This window comes from Pleurodeles waltl, chromosome 3_1, assembly GCF_031143425.1.
Source record: "Pleurodeles waltl isolate 20211129_DDA chromosome 3_1, aPleWal1.hap1.20221129, whole genome shotgun sequence".
NCBI lineage: Eukaryota > Metazoa > Chordata > Amphibia > Caudata > Salamandridae > Pleurodeles > Pleurodeles waltl.
In genome coordinates, this window is record NC_090440.1 from 1,961,292,055 (window position 1) to 1,961,319,144 (window position 27,090).

A 27,090-nucleotide genomic window follows, 5' to 3' on the forward strand; every position below is an offset into this window, starting at 1 on the left:
AAACTAAAGCAATATCAAGCCTATACAAGACACTCAGTAAACTCCTGGAACCATCGGCTCACTTTTATCACATGGTGTGGGACTGTCCCAAGGTGCAAACAGAATGGAAAAAGGTGGTGAAGGAGACTTCAGAATGGACGGGGCTTGCGCTGACAGCGGATCCCCGATCTTGTTTACTGGGAGTGAGGTCCGGAGCAAAAAAACACAGACACTTGTAGAAGTTTGTAGACTTGGCCTACGTGATGTATAAAAGATTGATAGCAATGCACTGGAAAGCGCCAAATGCCCCTGACCAGAAGTCCTGGCATACCCTTACACTCCGTTGGGCCAGCACAGAGCTTCAGGTGCTTAAAAAACTGGCACGGGATGGCCAGCCACACACGGGGTGCGACATCTGGGAAACACTAGTAACCAAGCTCGAGACAAAAAACGATAATAAACCTCCATGAAGGGGGCTGCAGAACACATAAGATGAATACACCAGGACCCCTACTAGAAATAAAATAATAGGAGCCCATCGGGACAAGTAAGTAGTCAATGGGTGCAATCCCCCACACTTCTCAAACCTGCGGCTAATTAGACCGAGGGCTATATTGCCTGAGCATAGGGGAAGGCAATGGGCAAGAACTAGATATATCTTCCGCCTACCTAATCCGAACACACGTGAGAACGCACTCAGTCACCCCCGAGGCCCGATTAAATAGAAACCGGAGTACCACAATAGCCACAAATGGGGCCTCCCTGAGGTGCAGCAAAAATATAATACTCTGAGCAAAGCAGTAGGAAATAATTACTGAATGTAATGAATGTAATAAATGTTTCGATAGGTGTGTAATTGGGGGGGTTTGGTTGTTTCTAAGTAACATTAACCCGATAAATATGATCCTGTAATAGTGGGCGACAATCGCTTGTATTGTATATCTGCTATATAAAATCAATAAAAGATATATAAAAAAAAAAAAAGAGAGCTGTTGGCTAAAGTGCCAGGACATGCTGAAGGTGTAACAAATGACATCAGTTGCCATAGAATCACCACATTAGAGCTGTAATTCTCTTTTTCATACCTGCAAGTCTCTCTTTGGCTCCACTTCATTTTGTGCCTAGATATATCTGTTTGCACAAACCCCTTGTCTCAGGCTCAAGATATCAGCTGAGCTTTACTCATAAACTCTCACAGAGTAACAAACCTTCCAAATTTCAAACAATAAAACCTGGCCTGGAACAGCACATCATGCATGGACCTGAGAAACTTAGCAACTCCGAGTAACTACTGGGAAATCAACTCAGACAACTTGCAAATACAATAATGCCTCTGCACATTGTGAAATTTCTCCACAAGCTAGCAACACCACATTTGCTTATTCATAGACTGACAGATAACTTATAGCATGAAGACGACCAGATAGCTCTGTGCCACCATGGACACAATGCTCTTTGTTTTCTGATTGGTTAGTTAAACAACATCAACTGATAAGAATAAGACTACAACTCACATAATGCACTGGTCTCTTAAAAGAAAACCAGAACAGGAACAATGTGTTCTTTGTGATATGGCATCATCTAAGATTGTCCAAATTGTTTACAGGAATGTTCCACCTCTATCCGGGTTCTTTCCTAGGATGCTATATAATACAAAATCGGGTGATGACAGTGGGCCGAGCCTGATTACAGCAGTCTAGCTTTTCGAATAATTGACATCGGAACCCATTTCTAATTTCAAAGTCACTTGTATAGTGTCTAAATCCAAAGGTATCAAGAGGAATGGTCGTTCCTAGAGTTGGTCATCACAGTTAACCATCTGGGAATTTACTGGTTTTGAAACCCTTCCGGACAGTCAGGTTTCCCAGATCTCATACCCATGTAGATGGTCCAGTCCTCAATCACCGACTGGAAAGGAAAACAATCTGAACTGACCGAGATACCGGTGCATGAAACTGGGAAAAGTTGAGAGTTCTTCATTTCAGTAACTGCATTGCGCCTTAATTGAACAAACAGTTCAAGGTGCATCCGGATAGCTTGAAATCAATGACTGAGTCCTTCTTTCCATTATACACAGGCTGAAGGAAATTAGCTCACTGCGTTGACCCATAGGATGTTTTATTGTTTGATGACGTGGTGCTCTCGTATTTAGCGTGGCAGGCTAGAGAAGACACACCATTTTGCTAAGTGATTCTTGCCATATGTGACATCTTTAGCCAGGCGTAGTTTTTCGTCAACAGCTTTTCATATAATAGGGTGTAGTAGTCCATATTGGCAGTGTTAAAACTAAAACTACAGGTCCCAGAATGCAATGTGATGTTGACTAAAAGCGTGTCACCCAAGACAAGGATCAACTTGGCAGTTCTGAAACGCTTGAAATTAATAATATGAAGGTTAAAAAAGCCCCAAAAAAGAGAAACTTCTAAGGTGTACTGCAACACTTACCTGGTCGGGAGATCCTCTCAGTAACATTGGCCTCAGGTCTATGAAGGTGAGATATTCTTCTACCAGCAAGGCAGACACGGTATCCACAGAGGAAGTAGGAAGTGAAGTATCAATCACGGCTTGAACCAGGGGAACAATCAAGAGGCATTCAGAGTCCGACGGGCTGGCGGAGAGCTTCTGGAACTTATGGGAATAGGAGAGGGCATTCCTCATGGCTTTTACAGAAACTATAAAACAAGAGTAAGAAAAACATCTAGAACCCTTATTCCCAAAAATGATATTACTTGAAAAGGTATTCAGAAGTGAACACTTCTTACGCTGCTAGAGAATCAAGTTGCAACATAACAGCTGTGTGTAGTTCAACGTGTACTGTTTTTCCTCTTCCCAGTCTGGGAACTGAAGTGTTGATCTTGCTAGGGGGTGAATTGAGGACTACAGGTATCATAATACAGAGAAAAACTAGAACTGGATAAACTATTGAAATGTGCCATGGTGAAGGGGGTTAATAGGAAGTGATACTCTCCATCTATGCTCCCACTATCTTGAACACCAGTCTCATCAACATCATGACTGTCCCAATCCTCTTGCAAAAGGAGCTGAAGACCCACGTCTTCATACAAGGCTACATCTTCACACAATACGATCCACCACCCACGAATATCCTGCTTCATTGTATATTATCCTTAAATAAATGTAGCTCACTGCTCCAGTCCCTGTACAGAACTTAGGAGCCTTCTAGCTAGGTGTGAGCTTTATAGATCTTTATTTGTGCATTTGTACGGTATGATTGTGCACAAGACCCTAGCTTCAAGAGCAGGTCTTCATTTGCCCAATCACTTATCAGTTACAAGGTTCTCTCACAGCCCTGAGTATTGAACATGCATTGCTTTGCTTCCTGGAGCTTGTGTTCCAACATTTCTGAAGGAAAAATAAACCTGTAAATATAAGCGCACAGTTATTGGCTAAAAAAGTCACAACTGGTTTTGAACCTCTCACGGGATGGTGGCCAATTGAAAGGGACACCAATTGTACATTTATTACAAAATGTAAAACTTCTGGAATCTCTAAAACGAAGGTTGATTCCCCTCATCCACCAGATAAACAGGAGGTTCACAGCTGCAGCCTTAAATGTTAACTTAGACCAAGCTGAAACCATTGTCTAGGAATAAGCTTGTAGTTGAAATATATATACGAATACAGATATAGCTAAAAAATATCTGCATGCTTATAGCTAGAAATTGCTTGACTTTACAATGGAATTTAGCATATTTACCCAGGGTCAGGCCTGGGCTCTGGGTGAAGACAATGAAGTCGGAATAAAAGATACATGGATGCTTAAACAGTCTGGTTACTTTCCCTTCAGGAAAAGACTATTTGTCTTCAGTGGATTGAGCTCTTACAAAAGTAGGCTACGTTGAAATAACAGATGGCCTATATCATGGAAACTCTTGTGTACATTTAGCCATGAGGGATGATCAGTGTAGATCCAGGAAGGATGGATGCAAAACAGAGTTTTAATATATCCACTTAAGATAAATGTACATATGATGGATCCGCTCTGAATGGAGTTTATTTGAATAGCATTACTCTGAAAATCTGGATGGATCATGCACTTCTGGGGTAGCAATAGTCCCATGATGGAACGGCTTAAAACGACAACCTACTGAATAATCAAGATCCTCAGAAGCTCTAGAAAGACAAAAATCCCCAACAACCTGAGCAGCTGGCATCCTGCATTTTTGTCCATTCTCAAAGTTTCCTTTTCATGGACCTGAGAGGCACTGAGGAACTCATGGTGTTAGCAAACTCCTGGCATTCAGGGATTCTTTGAAGATCCTGTTATATTAGGAGCTTTATTCTCCCTTAATGCAATTATGGTCTTTAGAACAGAGATCCAAAACTACTAATTGGTTCTCCCCACTGTCTCCTCCTGGGTGAGCCTTGTCAGGGGAGACCCACATTGGTTTCCTCACCTTTAGTCCTAAGGCAGTACCTGTCCTTCACCCCATTTCATCAAGGCTTTGCTGGTGGCAGCTGATTGAGTTTTTGAAGTGTGTAGTGCCACTCAGGAGAGTGGCCAGCCAGCCTCACATTTAAATTGAAGTCCAGAGGCTTCATGCAAATCATGGGGGGCAAGCGCTACAGGGGAAAACCCATCCAGTTTATTTTGTTTAATTAAAGTAATATTTACCAACATTACATGCACTCATCACTACTGTACCCTTTTCATAAACATACATCGAATGAGGGAAAATAAAGGGCTTTGAGAACAGTGCTGATGCACTGCATTAGGATTCTCTTTAAATGATTGCAAACATTTATTCTGCTGGAAGAATGGTGCTACAAGTTGAGGGATGAGTGCAGCCCACAGAGAACAACCCCACCCATTCCTTCTGTCTGCTCTCCTTTCTTAAATTCTGTCGGGGAACACTCTAGGTTTCCTGACAGAGGCATTCTCAGTGGGTTTCTTGGAACTCCTACTCCTGCAAGTAGGCAAAGGCTCCTGCTATCCTAGACGCCTCTCTGAGGAGTGAAAACTTGGCCAAGCATGATTAGCTGAACTTTTCAAGTGACAAGGATGTAACGGACTGCGAACGGCAGTGGGCATAAGCTGAATCTACCAAGCAGCACACTGGTCATTTGCACTGAGGACCTAGTTGATCCCTTTGCTAAAGGTTCCTTCATGTGTATGGAGCTGGTTCAATGTTAATTTCCTTCTAGATGGGGTAGATTTATTAGCATAGTTACTTTATAACAATGGCATTAAAACCATATTCACAGTTTTACATGCTGTTTTAAAAAGTCTCATCAGATTCCAAACTATCATATAATACATTATCTTTTGCTGCTAGATTAATCTAGGACCATATACCGGCTTATATACCTGTTTGACGTAACGACAAGCAACTGGTAACGTAAGAGCTCTAAGTGAGTTTTTTTTAAAGACTTGAAGAACATTCCTAGGGCAGACTGCCTTGCGATGTTGTCATGTTGGCACCTGCTGCTTTTTTGTTAACAGGGTTAAAAATTTAACTAGACGACAGTTCAACTGTAGGTCCCGTTGAGCAAAACATGCAGCACAGCTTGCCTCCTTGTTCGTAAGCCCCTTTCATTAAATATACGTTTTATGCAGTTTTCCTTTCAAGTGCAAGTTTTTCACAGGCGCAAAGCAGATGCTAATGCCACATAAACGACAGGTAATATTTGCTGAATCTCTTAGCCAGGGTGCTGTGTTTAAAACTCATGGTAAAAGCCCCAGTCAGTACCTTAAAAACTGCTCATTGGTGTCTCTTGAAAAGAAGCGGCTAAGGTACACTTGTGGGCCCAGAGTCATACAGGTATTCAGTGTCATCCAGGCATGGGACCTCCTTGAGAAGGCTGCTTTGTCCTCTATCGAGGACTGGAGTCTAATTGTCTTCCAGACTGCTTTTTTGAAGACGCTGTGTGAAGTTGAGACTCCCCATAGATCAGTGAATGCTGCCTTCCTCAATGAATCTTCTAGGTAGACTCTGGCAGATGAGGCGTTCTTGCGCTGAAGCTCCTGCCATAGGTGTAGTTAAGGGAGTCTGAAGTGGCTCCCCTGACCTTGCTCCAAAAGTTTATGTATGGACCCCTCATCTTGCTAAAGTCTGATTCAGTAGACCGAACTCCAGTCTAATTTGGGTGGGAGAGGTGTATTTCGGGAGGTTGAAGATAATTTGCTAAACTTTGCATACTGTATGGTTTAGAATTTTTGAGTCTCTTCCTCTATGTATTTCGCTCCCATAAGGTATTGTAGGCAGGAGCTTAGCTTTCATTACCTGTAAGAGGGGGGTGAATGATGGGCCATTCAATTCTGTTTTCAGTCTTTTTAAAGATACTGCTAGGGCCAGGCCTTTCCCCATAATGGTACCTCTTTGGTGTGCAAATTTGCCAGACTTATCAATGATGACCTCAAGGTATTTGTATTTATGTGCTTGTAGGAGCTGTGTCTTGCCCCAGTACCACACCTGAGGGGACTTCCCCTTGCTACTAATTGACATTGTACAGGTTTTTTCAAAGTTTGCGGATAAGATGTTGGCATCCGAATATAACTGGTTGGCATTTATCAAATGCTGGAGCCCTACCTTGGTGTGGCTTATCAACACAAGGTCGTCCGCATACATGAGGCACGGCAGCATCTGATCACCGATTTTCAGAACATGCGAGTTTGTGAGGGCAAGAACACCTGCCAGATCTGCTAAGCACAGATTAAAAATTGTGGGGGCAAGGAAGCAGCCCTGCTTAAGACCTTTGGTGGTGGGTATCCTCCTCAAGATATGCGTGCCTGTACCCAGTTTGAACTGTACCCAGGTGGCCGTGTGGAGGGCAATTATCAGATCTAAAAGCGGTTGGGGAATGCCACAGCTTGTTAATTTCCTCCAAAGCAGATTCCTCTCCACGTGGTCAAAGGCAGCCCTAAATCGACTAAGCATAGCTTGAGCTGCTGTTTCTGTGACGTTGCTTTGTCAATAAGAAGTGCGGTAGCCATGATGTTTTAATAGTGCCGGTTTCTTTTGAGAACCCCATTTGAGTGTTCGGGATTATTCCCTTATCGTCAATCCATGCGGACAGGTACTCCAGCAGGAGTCCTGCAAAGTACTTCGCTTCATTATTTATTAGGGCGATTTATCAATAGTTTTTTGGGAGCGATGTGTCCCCGTTTTTGAAAATGGGTGAGATTATGGATCCCTTCCAGGACAGTGGGATAGTGCCAGTAAGGCCAATCTCTCAGTAGAGAGGTTCTAAAGTTGTTCCCCAAAAAATACTGTTGTGCTGAAAGACTGTGGGGGGGGGGGGGCATTGGGTCCCGGGGCTCCTTCCCTACTGCCCTTTGCTATCTGATCAAAGTATCTACCCCCATCTCCTTTTAGGTAGAACTACATTTGTGGCCCTGCGAAGCTCTGGTGGCTTGCCCTGCTCCTGAACTTGCCCTGTGCATAACTCACCCTGCCAGCCTAATAAGTCCAACATCCCTCAAGACAGCACCTGCCCATGCTACCCCTCATTGAGAAAGAAAGGTGGGTTGCTGATAATCCAGACTCAATGGCATTAGATGTTTGTGAACACCCACTGAATAGCTTTATACCCAGACCAACGATGACAATTGACTGCTGCACGTGCAGGTGAGATTGCGGTGACTTGGCCTGGGGCACACACTCCTCTCTGCACAGATTTAGCAAACATTTTTATATCTGGTGCAAGAGTTTCCAGAGCCACAGGCAAAATTGTATTTTGGTTGTGGGCACTCCCTACACCCTAAGAAGAAGGTCAATTGTGTGCGATCTGGCACCCTCTTGTGGCTATTTACTGCGGTTCTGTAGGGCATTTGCTTACAATTGCTTAATTGTAGGTATAGTCCTGCATCTTCCCTGCCTGCCAGGCTGTATAAACCTACTCATTCAACGAGTAACGACACGTGAGTGAGACGGATTTACTGTAAAGAGCACAGAGAAAACAAAATTCCATCTTGGCACTTGGAAGAACATGGGATCTCTTGGCTTCCTGCAACAATGCCTGGACGGAATTTTTGTTATGACTAATTTGAAATGTATTCGACAGAAAACGGCTCCCCCTACTTTAATCAAGGTAGCACGAATTGATATCTACCGCTGCAGCCCAAAAAGGTTGTCTCCGTTACAGAGGGATACCGTATTCCCAGTTATAGGGGCTCCCTATGAGAGTTGCGGTCTTGGCTTACTGCTGTCGAAGTCGCTGAACTGAACGATTCCATCAATTGTTAAATTAAAGCTCGGACTGGAAGCTTGGGCCCCGGGTGAGCTCTGACAGATAGATGTTCTGAGGCCTAGTTCCTCTGCTGACATATTTAATATCCTGTTTTTTCAATGGTTCGGAAGGATGAATCATGGATCACCCTGTAGGGTCACAGGCATGATCCAGGTGGATGTTACAGATGTCAGAGTTACAGCATCCACGGGGGAAGTTCCGTATTTTATCTCGAACTGAAGAAACGACTCAGAACAATAACTGAAGTCAAAACCCATATATACATTACTAAATTGCATCATGCTGTAGGGCGGTGAAATCGTGATTCTGACAAGACATATTGAGGGATTTGTAATACTGAGCACCTCTCCTATCCATCGTCATGGATCGATTACATTTCTCTGTCCTGCCCAGAGTCTGGATTTACTGGCAAAATCTATTAATATCCAGGGGCTACTGAAACTCCCTACACAGAGTCTCAGGTACTGCCCTTCAGTCCTATCCTAAATCTGAGACTACTGGTACCCTGGCCTACACAGAGCTGAGGCTACCGGCACTCTGCCCTACCCACAGTCTGAGGCTACTGACACTGTCCTACCCACAGTCCGAGGCTACTGACACTGTCCTACCCACAGTCCGAGGCTACTGGCACTCTGCCCTACCCACAGTCCGAGGCTACCAGCACTGTGTCCTACCCAGAGTCTGAGGCTACCGGCACTGTGTCCTACCCAGAGTCTGAGGCTACCGGCACTCTGCCCTACCCAGAGTCTGAGGCTACCGGCACTCTGCCCTACCCAGAGTCTGAGGCTACCGGCACTCTGCCCTACCCAGAGTCTGAGGCTACCGGCACTCTGCCCTACCCAGAGTCTGAGGCTACCGGCACTCTGCCCTACCCAGAGTCTGAGGCTACCGGCACTCTGTACTGCCCAGAGTCTGAGGCTACTGACACACTGTCCTACAGAGACGCAGAGGCTACTGGCACTCTGTCCTACTTAGAGACTGAGACTACTTGACACTCTGTCCTAACCAGATTTTGAGGCTACTGACACTGTCCTACCCTGATTCTGAGACTACTGACATTGTCAGTCTCAGTGTCTGACACTTCTGATACTCTGCCCTATCTAGTGTCAGAGGCTACTGTAACTCTGTCCTAGCCTGAGTCTGAGACTACTGATACTCTGTCCTACCCAGAGTCTGAGGCTACTGGCACCCTCTCCGACCCAGAGTCTGGGGCTACTGGCACTCTGTCCAACCCAGATTACATGCCCTATCCATAACGTGGAGTACTCAAAAATCCTGTCCCTAATCTCAGGTTAATAATATTCTAGTGGTCTACCCTTACTCTCGATATCTAGATTAAGGGTAGAATTTAATACAGTGGGAGCACTGACAACTACTTTTCAGACTCTTTTGCTACTGACCCAAGAAGACACACACACTCAGTCCTGATTTTGAGACACACTCAGAGTTGAGGTTACTGATACTATAAACTCTCACACACACAGCTGGGTGGCGTTTAGGCAGAGCTTACTGACACTTTCACCCACACGAGGTCCAGGGTTCCTTACCTGTGTTGTCTTTCAGATGCTGGATGGTCTCCTCTGCAGATAGGAGAGACACACACTGCAATGAAATCTCTCTGTCCAGGCTCGATTTAGCTTTATTCACAGCTACCTGGGACAAATACTCCATCCGGGCTGTTAAAAGAGAATAAATAGGTACATGAGTAAAAGGCATAGCGGTCGTGTAGGGCACAATCAATCAGTCGATTGAAAGAGAAATGCAGAGAGGAGCAGGACCACGTAGAAGGCCCAGTCCGGAGAAGTATAAAGGCGGACGCCTAGGGTGGGGTTATTCTGTAAAACATATACATAATACTAGGGATGGAATAACTTCACGAAGAATCGATCGAGGGATGAGTGACAGAAGGAAATCAGGTCGCACCGTGAATAAAGAGAGAGGAACACTTTATTAGATTCAGTGTTTGAGTGAGCAGTGTGCAAATGCAACGTGAATGCAACTCAGCACTAGACTACGTAGAAAGAGTGCACTGGGGCTTCTACATGATGTGTGCATGAGGCTAGGGGACCACGTCACATGGAGTGTGTGCACTCGGGCTTCTACATGCAGTGAGCAAGCGGGTTGGCAACCAGGTCACACAGAATCAGTGTGCACTAGGGCTTTTACACGCAGTGTACATCACACATCTATATTTTTAGTGTGCGTGTCTAGGAGAAGAGGTTACACTGAATGAGCGTGCATTGGGGATTCTATGTGCAATGTGCATGAGCCCTGGCAACCTGGCCATATGTAATGAGTGTGCATTAAGGGTAGTGGCGTAACGCAAAAATGATGGGACACATCGGCAAAACGTAAGGAAGGGTCCCCGACTCTCCCATATCTCACAGTTATTCATTGGCTTTGGGCTGAATGGGAACCCCTGAAGGATTGTGGGAACTTTGCCCTGCAGGGACGGGGCCTGCATTGAACCCTCGACAATGTGCTTGATTCCTGAAAGGTTTTTTTTACTCACTCTCTGCTTATGGAAAAAAGTGTTGATTCTTAAAGGACCAGGCCACAGTGAATGTGTGTACATTCGGGTTTCTATATGCAGTGTGCACGAAGCCAGGAGGCCACGTGAGTTGGAATGTGTATAAAGGCGCAGACGGTGAGTCCAGTCGGTGCCAGAGTGAACTGGGCCGTGCCCATCCTCGCAAGTACCTCCTGGGCGGGACGCCGAGTCCCTGAGTGGGCCTTTGGTCTAAACCTCGCTGTAATAGGCCACTGGTGTTTGTCCACGGCTCGTACAGGGCATTCCCAGTAACCCAAGCCTCCTCACCCTTTGTGTTGGACAGGTAGAGCCTCCAGGCTCGGCCCCTCAGAGGCGTCGGCAGGGGCTGGTTAAACAAAGCGTGCAGTTTCCCTTTCAGGTCTGGTCTTTTCTCCAGTAAATGTACCTGAAACATAAACCATAGAAAAGGTCACCGCGTTTTCTTTGACCGCTAGCGCGTGATATTGTACACTAAATCGTAGCTTGCCGCACCCTGGGAAGGAAGGCTGTGTGACCTCGTTACCACATACACACTGATGCGCGTGTTAAAAAGAGCTTCCTCTGAATTCGTCACTTCCTTCACGGGGCAGAGTCCTTCCTTTCTAGAGAAAGACACTCTCAGCATAGAAAGTAGTGCCTCTGATAAACCACAAGTTCTATCTGGTAAATTCCCAGAGCCGTAGCCATCAGCATTTATTTTGGGGAGCCTGGTATCGACTAATAACATTATACAGGCACGTCTCAGAGGAACGAGTTCTGAACGTTTAAGAAACGCTATTGACTAGTCTACGAGGCAGATCATTACGACTGTGTACAGCCGATGGCCAGGCTATAGCCACACGCCTGCTCCCCTTCCTTCTCTTACGTTATGCATTGACGTAAATTCACCGAAATTCCAGGGGTAGCGGAAGTGACATCACAGGCCCTTTGACCGCCACTTTCACTCATACACACATACATACTTATACATACAAACAAATCCACACTTACATGCACCTTTACATAAACACACTCTCACCCGCAAGCACGCACACAAAATACAATTAAAAGCATTTTTTACTTACTGCAGCTACCATGTGAGGGCATATTCCAGCTAAATGTACTCCACTTTTATTACACTAATATTAATCACTATTAGTGCAATACAAATTGACAGAAAACAGATTGGAACCCCAACTGATGTCCATAAAAAAGAGCTGCCCCTGTGTTCCTGGCACTAAATTTGACAGCTCTGAGGCCGGGGTCCGCAAAGGTAGAGCCTGGGGAAGCAAAGGGAAAGCCAGGGGTGGCATCTGCGACCCCTGGTGACCTCTAAATGACGTCAATGCCACATCTAATGGTCATCCAATGCCCCATGCAACCCCTTTACCATCAAGATCCTCTTGCGCTACTCTGTCTGTCGGTTGATCTGATCCTGGTATTGTTCAAGCACTGCCTCTTTTCATGGTTGCCTTCGTGGTCTGCTACACAGCATTTGACAGCTACTTGGCTTCCCCACTTGTTACAGGTAGGTGGTACCTCTGACCTCCCAGGCTGCAAGTGCCGTGGTCACCAGCTGTAGACCCCTTGTGGTCCATTTGCCTGCTCTCTCCTGTCCCTGCTGTGAGGCATCCCAAGGACCTCTCAAGGACCTTGCCTGCACCCCCTTGCCCCTGCCGTAAGGCATCCCAAGGACCAGGTTGGGGCAGGCATGATTTAGACTTTTGTACTTCAGACCAAACTGAGTTTATCGCTGCCACGTTGCCTGAGGCAGCTAAAACCATAAAGATGAAGAGTAGCGTATATTAAGTGAAGGTTTCAGTTACAACTTTATCATACCCTACGAAGATCCCCGGGAATTCTGCCCATGCAAAATTTGAAGTCTGTGAACGACAACCCAACTGTTGCCAGGCAAAAGATAGCAAAGGGGCTCACACTGGGCAGAGTAGCAGGCCCCTATTCTCAACCCCCAATGGTAACATTCATAGTGTCACTGTTAGGAGTGGTCCCCAAAAAGGAGGATGACAAATTCAGGATAATAAATAGCTTATCATACCCACCAGGGGGGTCAGTGAACGACAGCCTGGGCCAGGACAGCTGCTCAGTGTTTTACACCACAATGGATGACACACTTAATCGCATCAGGGCAGCAGGAAAAGAGGCCTTGTTAGCTAAAACGGACATAAAATCTGCCTTCTGCTCATTACTGGTACACCCAGACAGCTACCACCTACTAGGGTTTCAGGTAGACAGGACATTCTATTACAACAAATGTATGCCAATGGGATGACTAACTCCTGTGCTTACTTTGAGACATTCAGTACATTCTTGGAATGGGCAGTGAGCAAGAACTGCAGGAAGAGTTGGGTTACCCATTACCTAGATTACTTCTTGTTCATCTGAGCTCAAGGCTGAGCAGATTTCGAGGAGCTTCTCACATGTTTTCAGGACCTAACGAGAAAACATAGGGTGCCACTGGCTAGGGAAAAAAGGCAATGCCCCAAAACACTCTTGTCCTTCCTAGGGATAGAGTTAGACACTGTGTATGGGGTTTGCAGATTGCTACAAACCAAGGTACACACGCTGATGCAAGCAATAGAAGTGCTGTCCCTGAAGAAAAAAGTGATGCTGGGTGAGGTACAACAACTCGTCGGGCGGCTCAACTTTGCAGGCAGGGTCATACCAGTAGGCAGACCTTTTGCTAGGAGGTTAGTGTGGTTGTGCAGGGGTCTCATGGAGAAGCATCACAGAGTGAGGATTATGTAAGGAGTTAAGCAGGACCTTAAGCAGTGACCCACCTTCCTCGACGACTTCAACAGAACTGTCATTTGGGACAACCCATGGGTAACAGCTGAGCAATTAGAGCTATTTACCAATGTGGCCGGGGGGTGAAGGCTTTGGGCAGTCTTGGGCACAGCATGGGCCTCAGCCCGCTGGCCAGCGACATGGTTACAGAACAGCCACACAACCAATATGGCCCTCCTAGAGCTCTTTCCCATTATAGTGGCCTTCTCCATATGGGGAGACAGACTAAACAAACAACAGATTACACTCTAGTCGAACAACTACGGGGTGGTGCAGGAGGTGAACAAGGGCACTGGGCGTTGCCCAGCGGTGGTACGCCTGCTAGGCTACCTGGTGGGGTATCAACTCAAGAGAAACATAGCAGTGAGGGCAAGGCACATTCCAGGATGCAAGAACGCTGGGGCTGACGCTCTATCTCATTTTCAGTGGTGGCATTTCAAGGAACTGACACCACATGCAGACACCATTGGGACCCCAATACCCAAATCACTCTGGGAGCTGGCAATCTTTGGCACCTAGTGCATAAGCAAAGTTGTTACCCCTCCAAAACTGAGCCTGGGACCAAGTGCCTACAGAGGATCTGTACCTGGACAGCACGTACATGATAATCCGTTTGCGACGGTCCAAGACGGACCAAATTGGTAAGGCGGGCATTCTTCAAATTGGATTGCATAGCAGAGATAATGTACTGAATACAGGCATATGCGGTGGCAGGGTTGCCCAAGGCCTCCCCCCGTTCTGCCACAAGAATGGGTCCTTTCTCAGCCGGTTCCAGTTTACAGCTGTCTGAAAGATGGCCTTGGCCAAGGAGGGTCTTCCTCCAGACAAGTTTGGATCTCACTAATTTCGTATCGGCACCACCACTATGGCAGCAGTGGGAGGGCTGGGGCCAGTGACATAAAACGGATAGGGAGATGGTCTTCAGCCAACTACAAAAGCTACATAAGGCCCACAAGCCCTTAAAAAAGATGTGTCATTTCTCTAAACAGGCACTGCGAATGGTAAGCACAGGGACTGGCTTGTTGGACACTCGTACGTCATGCGGGCACACCAGTGGGCGGCGGCACGGAAGGACTTTAGTGGAATCTGATTCAAGAACATGGATGTGACCTGGCTAGGCAGGCTGGGCATGAAATATTCCCAGCTTATCCTGGATGTGGAACGGGCCCTACCACAAGGGGGTAGGCCAGACGTGGTGGTGTTCAACCTAGGAGGCAATGACCTTGATAACAGGATTGACGGCAATTTCATGCCTGCTATGTCTCGCAGATATATTGTGGTCAGAAATAATAGCAAGGCCACACTGGAGGGGGGCTCACGACCAGTGAGCCTTGGAGATGTTCAATTTGCGCCTTTCCGTGTCAAAAGTTTGCAGGGCAAATTCATGGGGTATGGTGAGGCATGGTGTCATTAATCTCAAAACACCGGGCTACTGCGGGCCAGCCGGGATGCATTTGTCTGCTGTGGGCATGAATATGTTTCTGTGAAACATAGTAGGTGCTCTGGAACCATATGCCTTTAACTAGCCCAGGGAGAGCTGCCTCCGGTGGGGAAACCACAGGCAGCGAGGCGGAGATAAACTCAGTTTGGTCTGAAGCACAAAAACCTAAATGATGCCTGGCCCAACTTGGTCCTTGGGATGCCTTAAGGCAGTGACAAGTAGGTGCAGGCAAGGTCTTAGGGATGCCTCATGGCAGGAACAGGAGAGAGCAGGCAAAGAGTCCACAAGGACAACAATGGCACTTGCAGCCTAGGAGCTCAGAGGTATCACCCACCAGTAGCAAAGGGGAGAGCCAGGTAACTGCCAAACTATGTGTAGCAGACCACGAAGGCCACCATTAAAGGAGGCAGTGCTTGAACAATACCAGGATCAGATCAATGGACAGACCGTGTACCACAAGAGGTTCTTGATGGTAAAGGAGATGCATGGGGCATTCCATGACCATTAGATGTGATGTTGATGTACCATGTATTGCCTCTATTTGGGTAATAAGCTGCAGCCAATTTAATCCCAGCAATGGCTCACTGGTGATTTGTGGACAAAGGTACGGGGAATTTGCTGGGCAAACATGTTGGCTGGGCAGGAGTCCTTGCACAAATGGGAGGGGTTCACTCATACACACATACAAACAAATCCACACTTACATACACTCTTACATAAACATACTCTCACCCGCAAGCATGCACACAACTTACATTTAAAAGTATGTTTAATTTACCCAATCTGCCATGCAAGGGCATATTCCAGATAAATGTAGTCCATTTTTATTACATTAATAGTGAATAATAATCTATTATTCACTATTAGTGTAATAATAAATTGACAGAAAACAAAGAGAGTGGAGTCCCAACTGACGTCCATAAAGAAGAGCTGCCCCTGTGTTCTTGGCACTGAATTTGACACTTATGAGGCTAGGGGTCGCAAAGGGCAAACAGGGGGTCCCAGGTGCGACCCCGAGCGACCCCTAAATTAAGACAATATAGTGATGCTAAGCTACTCTTAGAGAACGGATCAAGTAATGGTTACTTCTTATATCCTAAAGAGGACAGTCACATTTTAATTTTATTTGTAGACACATTAAATCTAGACCTCATTAGATATTGGTTCAGCTGTGCACGTCCAGCACTTCTGAGGTGACCGTTAGGTAATTTTTAAGCACTTTATAACACCTTAATTAAAAATACCGTAACGATCTGAAAAGTGCTGAAAATGTGTTGATTCTTAAAAAACTTATTATTAATAATAGTCGTTTATTTTATTTATTTTCTCGTTTTCTGTAACACTACTACACAAAAAGGTATATGATTGTTTTACTAAAAAACTGAGAACACAACACATACGTAACAATAACAAAACTGAAGCACAAGAACGGGAACTATGGTTCATTTTAGATGCACAGCCAATGGAAGTAAAAACGTGTTCAAAAATGAGTTTTATTCTTTCAAAATTTGAAGCACATTGTGCATCACAAAACACACTGGATCGGTATCATTACTGAAAACTGAATAAACCTAAATTTATATTATTAGAAAATATATGGATTACCTCAAAATTGTTTTTGGAAAAATTAATGGAAACAATATTTTCAAAGAGCAATGCAATACTACTTGTGCAAACTTTATAGGAATCAGTGCTTAATTTTAGCTGGTGGTTGCAGGTGTTGCCTAATGGCACTCAGTTTTGAAGACCGGAGCTTATTTTCCTTCCACAGACTGTGACCCACAGCAAAAGGAAGAAAAAACTCACAAAGTGGGAAAACGTAGTAAGAGAAAGATGGAAAAACAGTGACAAATGAAGAAAACAGATGAAAAAGAAAGAGTGAGGTAAAGAGGCAGGGAGATAATGATGGTGGATTATAGAGGCATGAGCTGGATTTAAGACTACACATCTGTTAGACTTTTCATCCTTGGCGTAGTCTCCCTTAACTTTTTGCCTCGGTTTCCCAGGTTGTTGATGTGTGCTGGACTCGTTTTTTACTGTTTTTGTTACTCTGAGCACTTTACCACTGCTAACCAGTGCTAAAGCGCAAGTGCTCCTTTACAAAAAGTGTATGTAATTGGCTTATCCATGATTGGCAAATTTGATTTACTAGTAAGTCCCTAGTAAAGTGCACTAGAGGTGCCTAGGGCCAGTAAATCAAATGCTACTAGTGGGCCTGCAGCACTGGTTGTGCCACCACATAGGTAAGTCTGTAATCATGTCTCAGACCTGCCACTGCAGTGTCTGTGTGTGCAGTTTTAACTGTAAATTCAACTTGGCAAGTGTACCCACTTGCCAGGCCTAAACCTTCCATTTTCCTTACATGTAAGGCACCCCTAAGGTAGGCCCCAGGGGCAGGGTGCAGTGTATGGTTAAGGTAGGACATAAAGTAATGTGTTTTATATGTCCTAACAGTGGAATATTGCTACATTCGTTTTTCACTGTTGTAAGGCCTGTCCCTCTCATAGGCTAACATGGGGGCTACCTTTAAATATGATTAAAGTGTAGATTCCCTTTGGGAGCGGATAGATATGTGGAGTTTGGGGTCTCCCAGCTCACAATTTAAAAATACATCTTTTAGTAAAGTTGATTTTAAGATTGTGTGTTTGAAAATGCCACTTTTAGGAAGTGAGCATTTTCTTGCTTAAACCATTTCTGTGACTCTGGCTGTTTGTGGATTCCCTGTCTAGGTCAGTTTGACAGTTGGGCTGGTTGCACCTCTCACTAGACAGTGACACAAAGGGTGCTGGGATGTAGTCTGCATTTCCTGATGAGCCATCTGTGCTAGGAGGGAGGGGAAGAGTGGTCACTTACACCTGAAAGAGCTGTGCCTGCCCTCACATAATGCAATCTCCAACCCCCTGGTGAGTGTCTGGGGCCTGGCCAGGGCAAGGCAGGATTTCACAATCAAGACAGACTTTGCTTTGAAGTAGGGCTACTTCAAAGGAAAAAATGGGTATAAGAAGGACCCCCAAAACCACAGACTTTAGAACACTTCTGGAAACCAAGAGGAACCTCTGCCTGGGAAAGAGCTGAAGAGCGGAGAAAGAAGAGCTGCCATGCCTGTGACTGTGCTTTGTGGAGCTATCCTGTAGTTGCAGCTTCTGCCAGAGTAAGAGGGCAAAGAATGGACTTTGTGTGCCTTCCATCTTGTGAAGATCTCCAAGGGCTTGATTTAGAGCTTGCCTCCTGTTGTTTGAAGTCTCATGGACAGCAAAGACTTCTCTCTGCCAGCAACTGGAGTCTCTGGAGAGACTCCTACTCTGCCCTGTGGTGCCCATCGAGTTCCTGAGACCCTGAAAGCAGAAGCTGGCTGCCTAAGAGGAAGAAATCCACGCACAGAACCCCATGCGGGGAAAAGATCGACGCAACACCGATCTGCGGCTGAAAAATCGGCGCGCCGCCGGCCTCGAGGCTGAAAATCGACACTCCCCTGCAACGCGACCCCGACGCCTGGGCTGGAGAAATGACGCATAGCATCGCTGACGGAGGTTGGTGAGATTGCAACCCGCGCACATGGTTTTTGGATCATCGTCCGGCTGGATTTCCGACACAAGTACTGGACCTGAGAGTGCTGACCGGATTGACGCATCGCTCTCCTGCGGAGAGAAGAAGCGACACGCCCCAACCCGACGAAAAGAGAAATGACGCAAGGTCTCACTCATGAGTAAAATCGACGCATCGCAAGCCCTTTTTGACGCACACTCACCCGTGCAGGGTTATTTTTGATGCACCCAAGGTACATTTTCACGCTAACAGTGTTAGTGTGAATATTTTCTATTTTCCGAAACCTGTATGGTGTCATTTTGTAGTATTTTCATTAAGTTACTGTGTGTGTTGTTACAAATACCTTACACCTAGCACTCTGAAGTTAAGCCTACTGCTTGTGCCAAGTTACCAACGGGGTAAGCAGCGGTTAGCTGAGGGTGATTCTCTTTTACCCTGACTAGAGTGAGGGTCCTTGCTTGGACAGGGGGTAACCTGACTGCCAACCAAATACCCCATTTCTAACACCATCCTTGATATTCTTCATCCCAACTTTCGCTATTGCCGGCAGCAGGCTTCTGGGCAGAAGTTTAGGCCCTGACACTTATTTTTTTTATTTTCATAACTTAAGCACTGGGAAGGAGTAAAATATGACATGAATAGGTTCTCCCTTAAAAGATTGTGCAGGAAACTATGGTGGTCATTATGACCTTGGCGATCTTGCCCCGCCAATCCTGCGGTAGTGGTCAGGCTGCCGACAGCGTGGTGGTGCATGACTGCCAAATAACGACCACTTCAGTGAACTGGCTGCATGGCAGCCAGTTCACCGCCTGTACCACCAATGGGGTGGGACCGCCCGCAGTATTTTGAGTATCCTTCGTGCCGGTAATTCCGTGGCAGCAGCCTGCCACGAAATCCCTGGCGGTAAGGATACTGGTGACAGGGGCGGTAAGGATACTGGTGACAGGAATACTCATTCCTGTCGCCACAACAAGACTCTCCAACCTCTCCCCCTCCATGTAGGAGCGCCCCCACCCACAACCCCATCAGCAGTGACAAACCCCCCTTCCCCTGATCCCCATTCTGACCCCCCGCTCCCCTTGGTCCCCGTTCTGACCCCCGCACCCCACAGTCCCCGTTCTGACCCCGCACCCCACAGTCCCTGTTCTGACCCCCCGCACCCCATCATCCACACATGCACACATCCACACTTACATACATACACACATCCACACCTACATACATACACACACACACACACACATCCATACATACATACATATATCAACACACAAATCCACACTCACTCATTCACACACACAGGCACACATGGCCATAACACTCCCCCACCCCCCGCATACAGGCATTCACACAAGAACACAGACACTTGCACAAAAGCACAAAAACACACACAACACCCCCCTCCATTTACACACATGCACACACACATCCATTCATTCATGCACACAACACTCAACACCGCCCCTCCCCTGTCGGAAGATCACCTTACCTGGTGGTCGCATTGGTTATCCAGGAGGTCCATGGAGCTTGCTCCGCTGCAAGCACCCCACCAACACAACACCGACACGCCGTTTACAATGTTGTAATATGGCGGGTGGTGTTGGGGTGACATGACAGTGGGGATGGAGTAAGCTCCAGTAGACTACCAACCACCAGTATGGCTGCTGACTGCTTCCCCACCAAATAGTGGTAGAGAGTAGCCAGCAGCCATAATATGGCGGTCATATGGCGGGCGTGACTTCAGCGCTCTATGAAATAGACCACCTAAGTCATAACGAGGGCCTATGTGTCAAATGATGCACTTTGAAGTATATTTGACCACTAGCATCAGTTCAAACTGGGTGAGTTTTAAAAACAGTTCTATAGCGGGTTTGAGCTTGATAGGAAAAAGCTTTCTAATTGATATAAATCACTTCGAGCTATCCACATTGGACCCCAAAAAATACACTGGTACCCATTTAGTTGCAGCTCTACATGTTATTGGATGACACGTGGTGCACCTTTTATTTCACCCTGTGGTATCACAATGGTATCCATTGTCCAGAGTTGGGTTCACAATTAATATCTCTTGCACAAATTCAGACCCCGTTTTTGGAAGGAAGTAAGGAAGTTGGGAATTCAGGACCCAAGCACCAACAAAACTCCCCAAGTCAGGCTGAATCAAGCTTCCATGGATAATGTTCACCAGAGCCCAGTGCTAAAGAACTCTAATAATATTTGAGGTCACATCTTGGCCCTAAAAACTGCTAGCATCTCAACGTTTTCTATGTGGACCTACTTTTTAGTGTACTACTTATTCGTCTGCTAAGGATAGTTTTTTTTAAATAAAGTAGTGTCAGGACATTGATTTTATCTGTGTATTATTGTGTTGTACTGAATCTGAGTTTTACATTCACTCCATCTGCTGAAGTAAGCCATCACTGCTCATCTTCACTGCCTCAATTGAATCAACTGTCTAAAATGGGTAGCCTGGATATTCCATTTGGAGTACACCAGTAGTGTGGCCCTGGACACGAAGGTGAACAACAGAGCCCAGAAATATACTGACCAGTATCCATGACCTGGCGCACTAAACTTCAGAAAGGGTTTGTCGCACACGTAGTGCAAAAATAACAAAATATCTTCACAGTAGTTTAACAGTAGGAAATCAATTACTGAATATGTTAGAATTGGACTATTGCCTCATGGTAGGTTTATTTCCATGAGTGTGATCGTTTCCGAGTGGTTATGTAAGATGAAAAATTAGACACTTGGTCTTGTATCCTAGCAGGATACAGGATACGTGAGTGCATCTGCTGGAAATACAGAGGTTAATCTAGAACTCCTATGTCCTCACTTTGTCATTTCCTCACTATGTCACTATGTCATTGCCCCTCCCTTTACAATAACAATCCTGCATGCAACGGAGGCACCGGGATGCTTCGGTTGTTGCTAGGCTACCAAAAGTGCCCCAGGGCAGGGGAAAAGGCAGAGATGAGCTGTATTGACTTAAATATGGCACGTTCCTGCACTTTACAGATCACGCAGTCGTCATGCAGTGCAGCGCAGCAAGGTGACTTTCGGCACTGCGCTGCACGGCAATCTCATACATATGCCCTCATGTCTATAATAATTGATATTATGACCTAGTCACATGATGCAGCACCCACCACCAGATATATATGTCCAGCATAAAACTATATGTACAACGCAGCAAACGGTATCTAGAGATGCAAAAGTGCATCTCTATGCATAGCCCAGTCGTTATGTGCATTCTGCAGCACAATGCATACACGGAGTGCTATGAGCAATAACTTATTTCTAACTAGACCTTCGTACCAAACTTCTGAGTAACTGAAGCTGATTTAGTGGGAATCAATTTACTGACATTGAAAGGATGGGAGGCTGGGATGAGCTTGTTACGATTTGAACTTGTGACTTACAAATCACAGAAGTTATCAGCAGCAAGCGTTTAATTTGCTGATGAATTTAGGTGTGGCAATGTGGTAAATGCTTGTTCACCTGTTGTAAACTGCAGGTCAGGAGTTGAGCCTGCTACACTCAAGTTTCCATCCATCTGAGGTTAGTAAACCTCTGACATTACTTATGATATTAATAAAACCTATTATGTACATCGATTATAGATGGTAGCAGTACACTATTAAGTGCTATATGAAAATAAACTTAATAACTAAAATATTTACGTACTGTTAAGCCCATTATGAGCTAAAAAAAAATACCAGCATTTCATCAAAGATTCCAAGTGTTAGAAAAGTACTCGGGTGACCTCAAACTGTGAGCAGGTCATCTAACTGGAAGAGTTAGTATGCAATAAACAGATACTGAGAGAGAAGAAGGTAAGTTTAGTGAGGGTGGGAAGAAAGTAGTACTGCGACTGAGCAAGACCATATGGAGAACGGGAAATTGGGGGATAGAAGCTGAGGGAACAGGCTGGAAAATACAGTAAAGCAGGACAGATGGGATGAGGAGAAGAGATTATTAGGAGGAGGCATACAAATTAGGCAACCTTAAAAGTACCAGGGAGGCAGTATGTTTATTAGATAACTTTTACCTTCTGATCTTACTTTTCTGTGCAAGGTAGTGAAGTGAGGTCTTCTACCTTGAAAGGCCACAAACCTATTTGGCTTTGAGGTTATCCAAGATGAATATTGATAGGATAAACATACATACATATGTAAACGTATGCAAATCCACTTCAAGAATGTTTTCAATTTACATATCCTGACACCTCACATGCATGCAATCCTTGATGAGCAGGCTTTGAAACCCAGGATCTGGAGGATACCCCTGTGTTCACTTGAGGAGCAAATGGAAGTTGTGAGGGAACATGTAGCATCAATCAAACTCAACAGGGTCGAAAACCAGGTTGCTGGCAGATGTCTTGTTCCCCCTGACCGTGCTGTTTCCAGATCATACTCTGCCCCTGGTCCATGCCCCATGTGGATCAATGATGGCCAGTGTTCTACAACTCTTCGAGAATATGTTCTTGATCTGCAATGCTTACATTACTTTGAAGGTTACACACCCACATTGACTACACCATTTCACAGACCTCTATTAGCTATATAAAGCATACCGTTTGAGAGAGTCCACACAACATCCCGACTATATCATTTTGTGGGAACTCTGCAACCCTCCCAGACAATGCGTTTGTGGGATAAAACACATGTTAACCACATAGATGTCATTTGGGGGTCAATGCAATCCCTGGCACTGCCCATGCAACCCGTGGCACGGCCTTTGCGGTCCCTGGCCTCAGAGAAAGACAACACCGAAAACAGAGCAACAGGAAGAGTTTGCTGTGGAAAATGCTACAGAGTTGCAAAAACAGCTACTGCTTGTGTCAGCAATGTTTGAGTTTGTAACAGTTACATCTTGCAGCTGTTACAAGGGGATGTAACATGGGTGATACAAGGGGGTTCGCATAAAACCATCCATTCTGTTTTTTTTTAACGCAAAACCCAATCTGCTAAAAAAAGTAGACAGAAGTTTCCATAAAAATATAATGCTGTTTTAGCATTTGCATTATCGAGGAGAAACATTTTTAATTCAAGAATCCTCTCCTTCTTTGCAAAGGTCTTGAACTGTGCAGCACACATCCAAAGTGAGAAAAAGTTTGTCCAGGCATGGGATTTTATACCGGAAGAGCACCTTTCCAGTACAAAAGGGATGCTAGACATGACACAGACAAGTGTGTCTCGCTAGGCAGGCCCTTCCAAGCTTGTCCATCTGGCATTGTCAGACATCCTAAAAGGCGTTTCGAACCCTGGAGTGGGGTGTATTGCCAAGAGCATTGTAAAGATGCTAACGGTCCGGTTTGCTTAATATGCATTTGTGGGTCCAAGAAAACATGCGATATGATGGAAGGCTACAGGCTACGATTGAGATGCACTGTCCACCTGCTAGTGCCCCAAAGTACCGATGGAACAGTGGGTGGGTGTTGCATGTCAATAATCAGGAGTACAATAGAGTTATTTTTGTGTCCTAGTACTGAAAGACCACTGGGTAGGTACTGCCATGGACGTTAACTGGGGGTCACCAGGGGTAGCAGCTGCCACCCCTCTCTTTCCCATCGGGGCACGAGTCACTGTCCTTATAACCCCTGGCCTGAAAGGGAGCAGGAGAAGGACGGAACACAAACAAGGATTAGGAATTTGTATTTTTTTTTGTTATTAGTGTCCCTGACTACATCTCAACAACATCGTGTCCCTGTATAATGCATGTCTGTGAGCCAAAGGCCAGGATGACCAAAATAACCAAGAGCATGCATAACTTCAGTGTCCGTATGTGCACCAACTATCCGGGTGGTGAGAAAAATACTTAAACCAGTAACTGGATTCTCATTAGCAACATATTCTTGTAAATGACCATTATAATATTATATTTACCTATGACTACATAGGAAAGTGAAATGATTACTGGCAGTTACATAGTAAATGTGAGCTAATTTTAAAATGAAAACAAATTCAGAGTTTCATTTCAGAATTGATCTTTTTTTCAAAATTTCAGAATCTCACATACTTGGCTACTGTACATAACAATTTAACCATTCATTAAAATAGTGCTTTACAAGCACAATTCTTTGAAAAGGAAAACATTACTTCTCCACTCCTGAAGTAAACAAATCATGAAAAGCCTTTAGTCATGTAAACAATTGGATATAAACCCTCGATTAAATCACAAATTTATCATAAGACACAAATATATTAAAGGTTAAACATTAAAATATGAGGCAAATGAGCAAGCATTAATATATTCTATTTTCTTACTATGAAGACATTCATCCATTGAGGTCTGGTTATTAACCTCTGTATAAAGAAAGGTTGAATATTGAGGAAGCAGAACTGATGTTGTTTGGCAGTGCTACCCCACCCCCCTACATTTTACAGCACATACAATTTGTGTTACCTGGTGGAACCCTCTGCAATTTGAGATCTGACCGTTCAAGATCCATTTTATCTCAGAGGTATATCTACTATCTTAACTGAGATTTTAAAATTAGGTAACTAGAGGTCCATGTCTGCTGCCCAAAGTTCAGCCCGTAACATATGTTTAACATTAGGAATAGGTGTGTTGTCTGTAGTCTCCAAAATCTGCTTAATGTTATAGATGCATCTGCTGTCCAAAGTGTGTGAGATATAGTAGCATAAGGGGGCTATGTTCTCTTGCTGGAACTCTGTGGTAGGCCTGGATCGGAGCACTTAAAACTGTGTTTGGACATTTGAATCAATGCATGAGTATATAATTCCTGTGTCTACGCATTTGTTAGAAATGGGGTCTCTAGATGGAAGTGGTTTGCGCCTTGTCCAATTAGGGTCCCTCACTATAGTCAGAGTATGGGAGCCACACAGCTAAGAGAACCCCTGCTCATCCCCTTGGTAGCTTGACACAAGTACACACAGACACAGTAACCCACAAAAGTATTCTACAAAAGTTTAGAAAAATAGCCAATATTTATCTGAATAAAACACGACAAAAACAACAAAAATCCAACATATATAAGCAAAGATAGACATTATTAAAGATTAAACTTCAGTATAGCACTTAAAAATACAATAGCTCCAACTGGGGCTATTAAAACGTTAACACAGTAGTTCCAAATAGTCTGATGCCACTCACAAGGGAGTGCCAGCCGGTCACGGATTCGCACAGACACACAGGTATGGTACCTTTGAAAATGATGACACAAAGGCATTGCACAGAGTCGAGGAGGTGAGGCGTTGCTGAAGCCGGTGCAGCGTCGGATCCTTACTGTGAGGCAGGGGAGGTGAGGTGTTGGTTCCTTACATTTGCAAGGGAGGTGATGCTGTGTCGGTGGCGAGGCATCAGTTCCTTACGATCTGGCGGGGTCAATGAATCCAGCAGGTCAAGATGTGCGACATCGACTTCGAGGTGTTGCGATCACACCACGGGCCACAGATGCTGCGGCGGAGTCGGAGTCGGTTGTTCTGGATGTCGGGGACACACCACTTAGAAGTCACGCTATGGTGGGACTTCAGAGGTGCTGCAGTGGCATCGGGCCTGAGGCATTAGTCACGGTTGTTGCACTGGTGCAGGCAGCGGTGTGGAATCAGACAGTGGCGCCAGTTCCGAAGTCGCTCTGGAGTCAATGTACTTGGTTTCCTCTTGGTTTCTCCCTAACTCACTTCCAAGGGTCCAGGGACTGGATTTTGCACCACTTGGGAAGTCAGGACTCTCAGCAGGGAAGTCCAGGTGCTGAACAGACCATCAGCATTGGTGTCGTCTGTGCTAGGGCTGTGTTCCACCATAAAGTCTATTTCCTGTAGGGAGATGGACCACCAGAACAGTTTAGGATTCTCACCCCTCATCTGCATTACCATCCAATGGGCCTGTGGCCTGTCTGAACCTAGAAGTGAGTCCCAAACAAGTAGGGTCATAGCTTCTTCAGTGCCCAGACCACAGCAAAAGCTTCCCTTTCAACTCCACCTCTGTATTCTGGGAAGTAACCTCCTACTGGTGAAGGCTACAGGCTAATCTAGGCCCTCTTCATTTAGCTGTGAGAGCACGGCTCCCACAGCACGCTCTGAAGCATTTGCCTGCACCACAAATTCCTTAGAGAAGTCAGGAGCCTTGAGCATGGGTGCAGTGCACATGGCCTCCTTCAGGGTGTCAAAAGCAGACTGGCACGCCTTTGTCCAGATCGACTGATGGGGCTGCTTCTTGGAAGTCAGCTCTGTCAAGGGGGCAACAATGGTGCCATATCCCTTGATGAATCTCCTGTAGTACCTCGGAAGACCTAATAAGGCTCTCACCTCTGTCTCGGTCTTGGGGGGAGCCCAAGCCAGAATAGTATAAATCTTGGCTTGTAGGGGTGCCACCTGGCCGCTCCCTACCTGGTGTCCCAAGTACACCACCGACCCCTGTCCTATCTGGGACTTACTGACATTGATAGTGAGACCTGCACTCTGCAGAGCCTTCAACACTTCCTGGAGGTGGTACAAGTGGTCCTCCCAGCTAGGGATGAAGACAGCAGCATCGCCAAGTAGGTGGCACTGAAGTTCTCTTCAACCCAGCCAGTACCTGGGTGACCCGCCTCTGGAAGGCTGGTAGGGGTGTTCTTTTAACTAAAAGGCAAAAC

At 45.5% G+C, this 27,090-nt stretch overlaps 1 protein-coding gene across 1 annotated transcript in view; it reads right to left on the reverse strand.

Annotated features, from left to right (window-relative positions):
* LOC138285854 (uncharacterized) overlaps positions 1 to 27,090 on the reverse strand; it is a 492,092-nt gene that overhangs the window by 301,474 nt on the left and 163,528 nt on the right. Inside the window, exons 4-6 of the mRNA XM_069226328.1 lie at positions 11,009 to 11,126; positions 9,738 to 9,866; positions 2,425 to 2,651 (exon numbers count right to left, since the gene is read on the reverse strand). Coding sequence (XP_069082429.1) covers positions 2,425 to 2,651; positions 9,738 to 9,866; positions 11,009 to 11,126 — 474 coding nt within the window. The remainder of the gene's footprint in view (positions 1 to 2,424; positions 2,652 to 9,737; positions 9,867 to 11,008; positions 11,127 to 27,090) is intronic.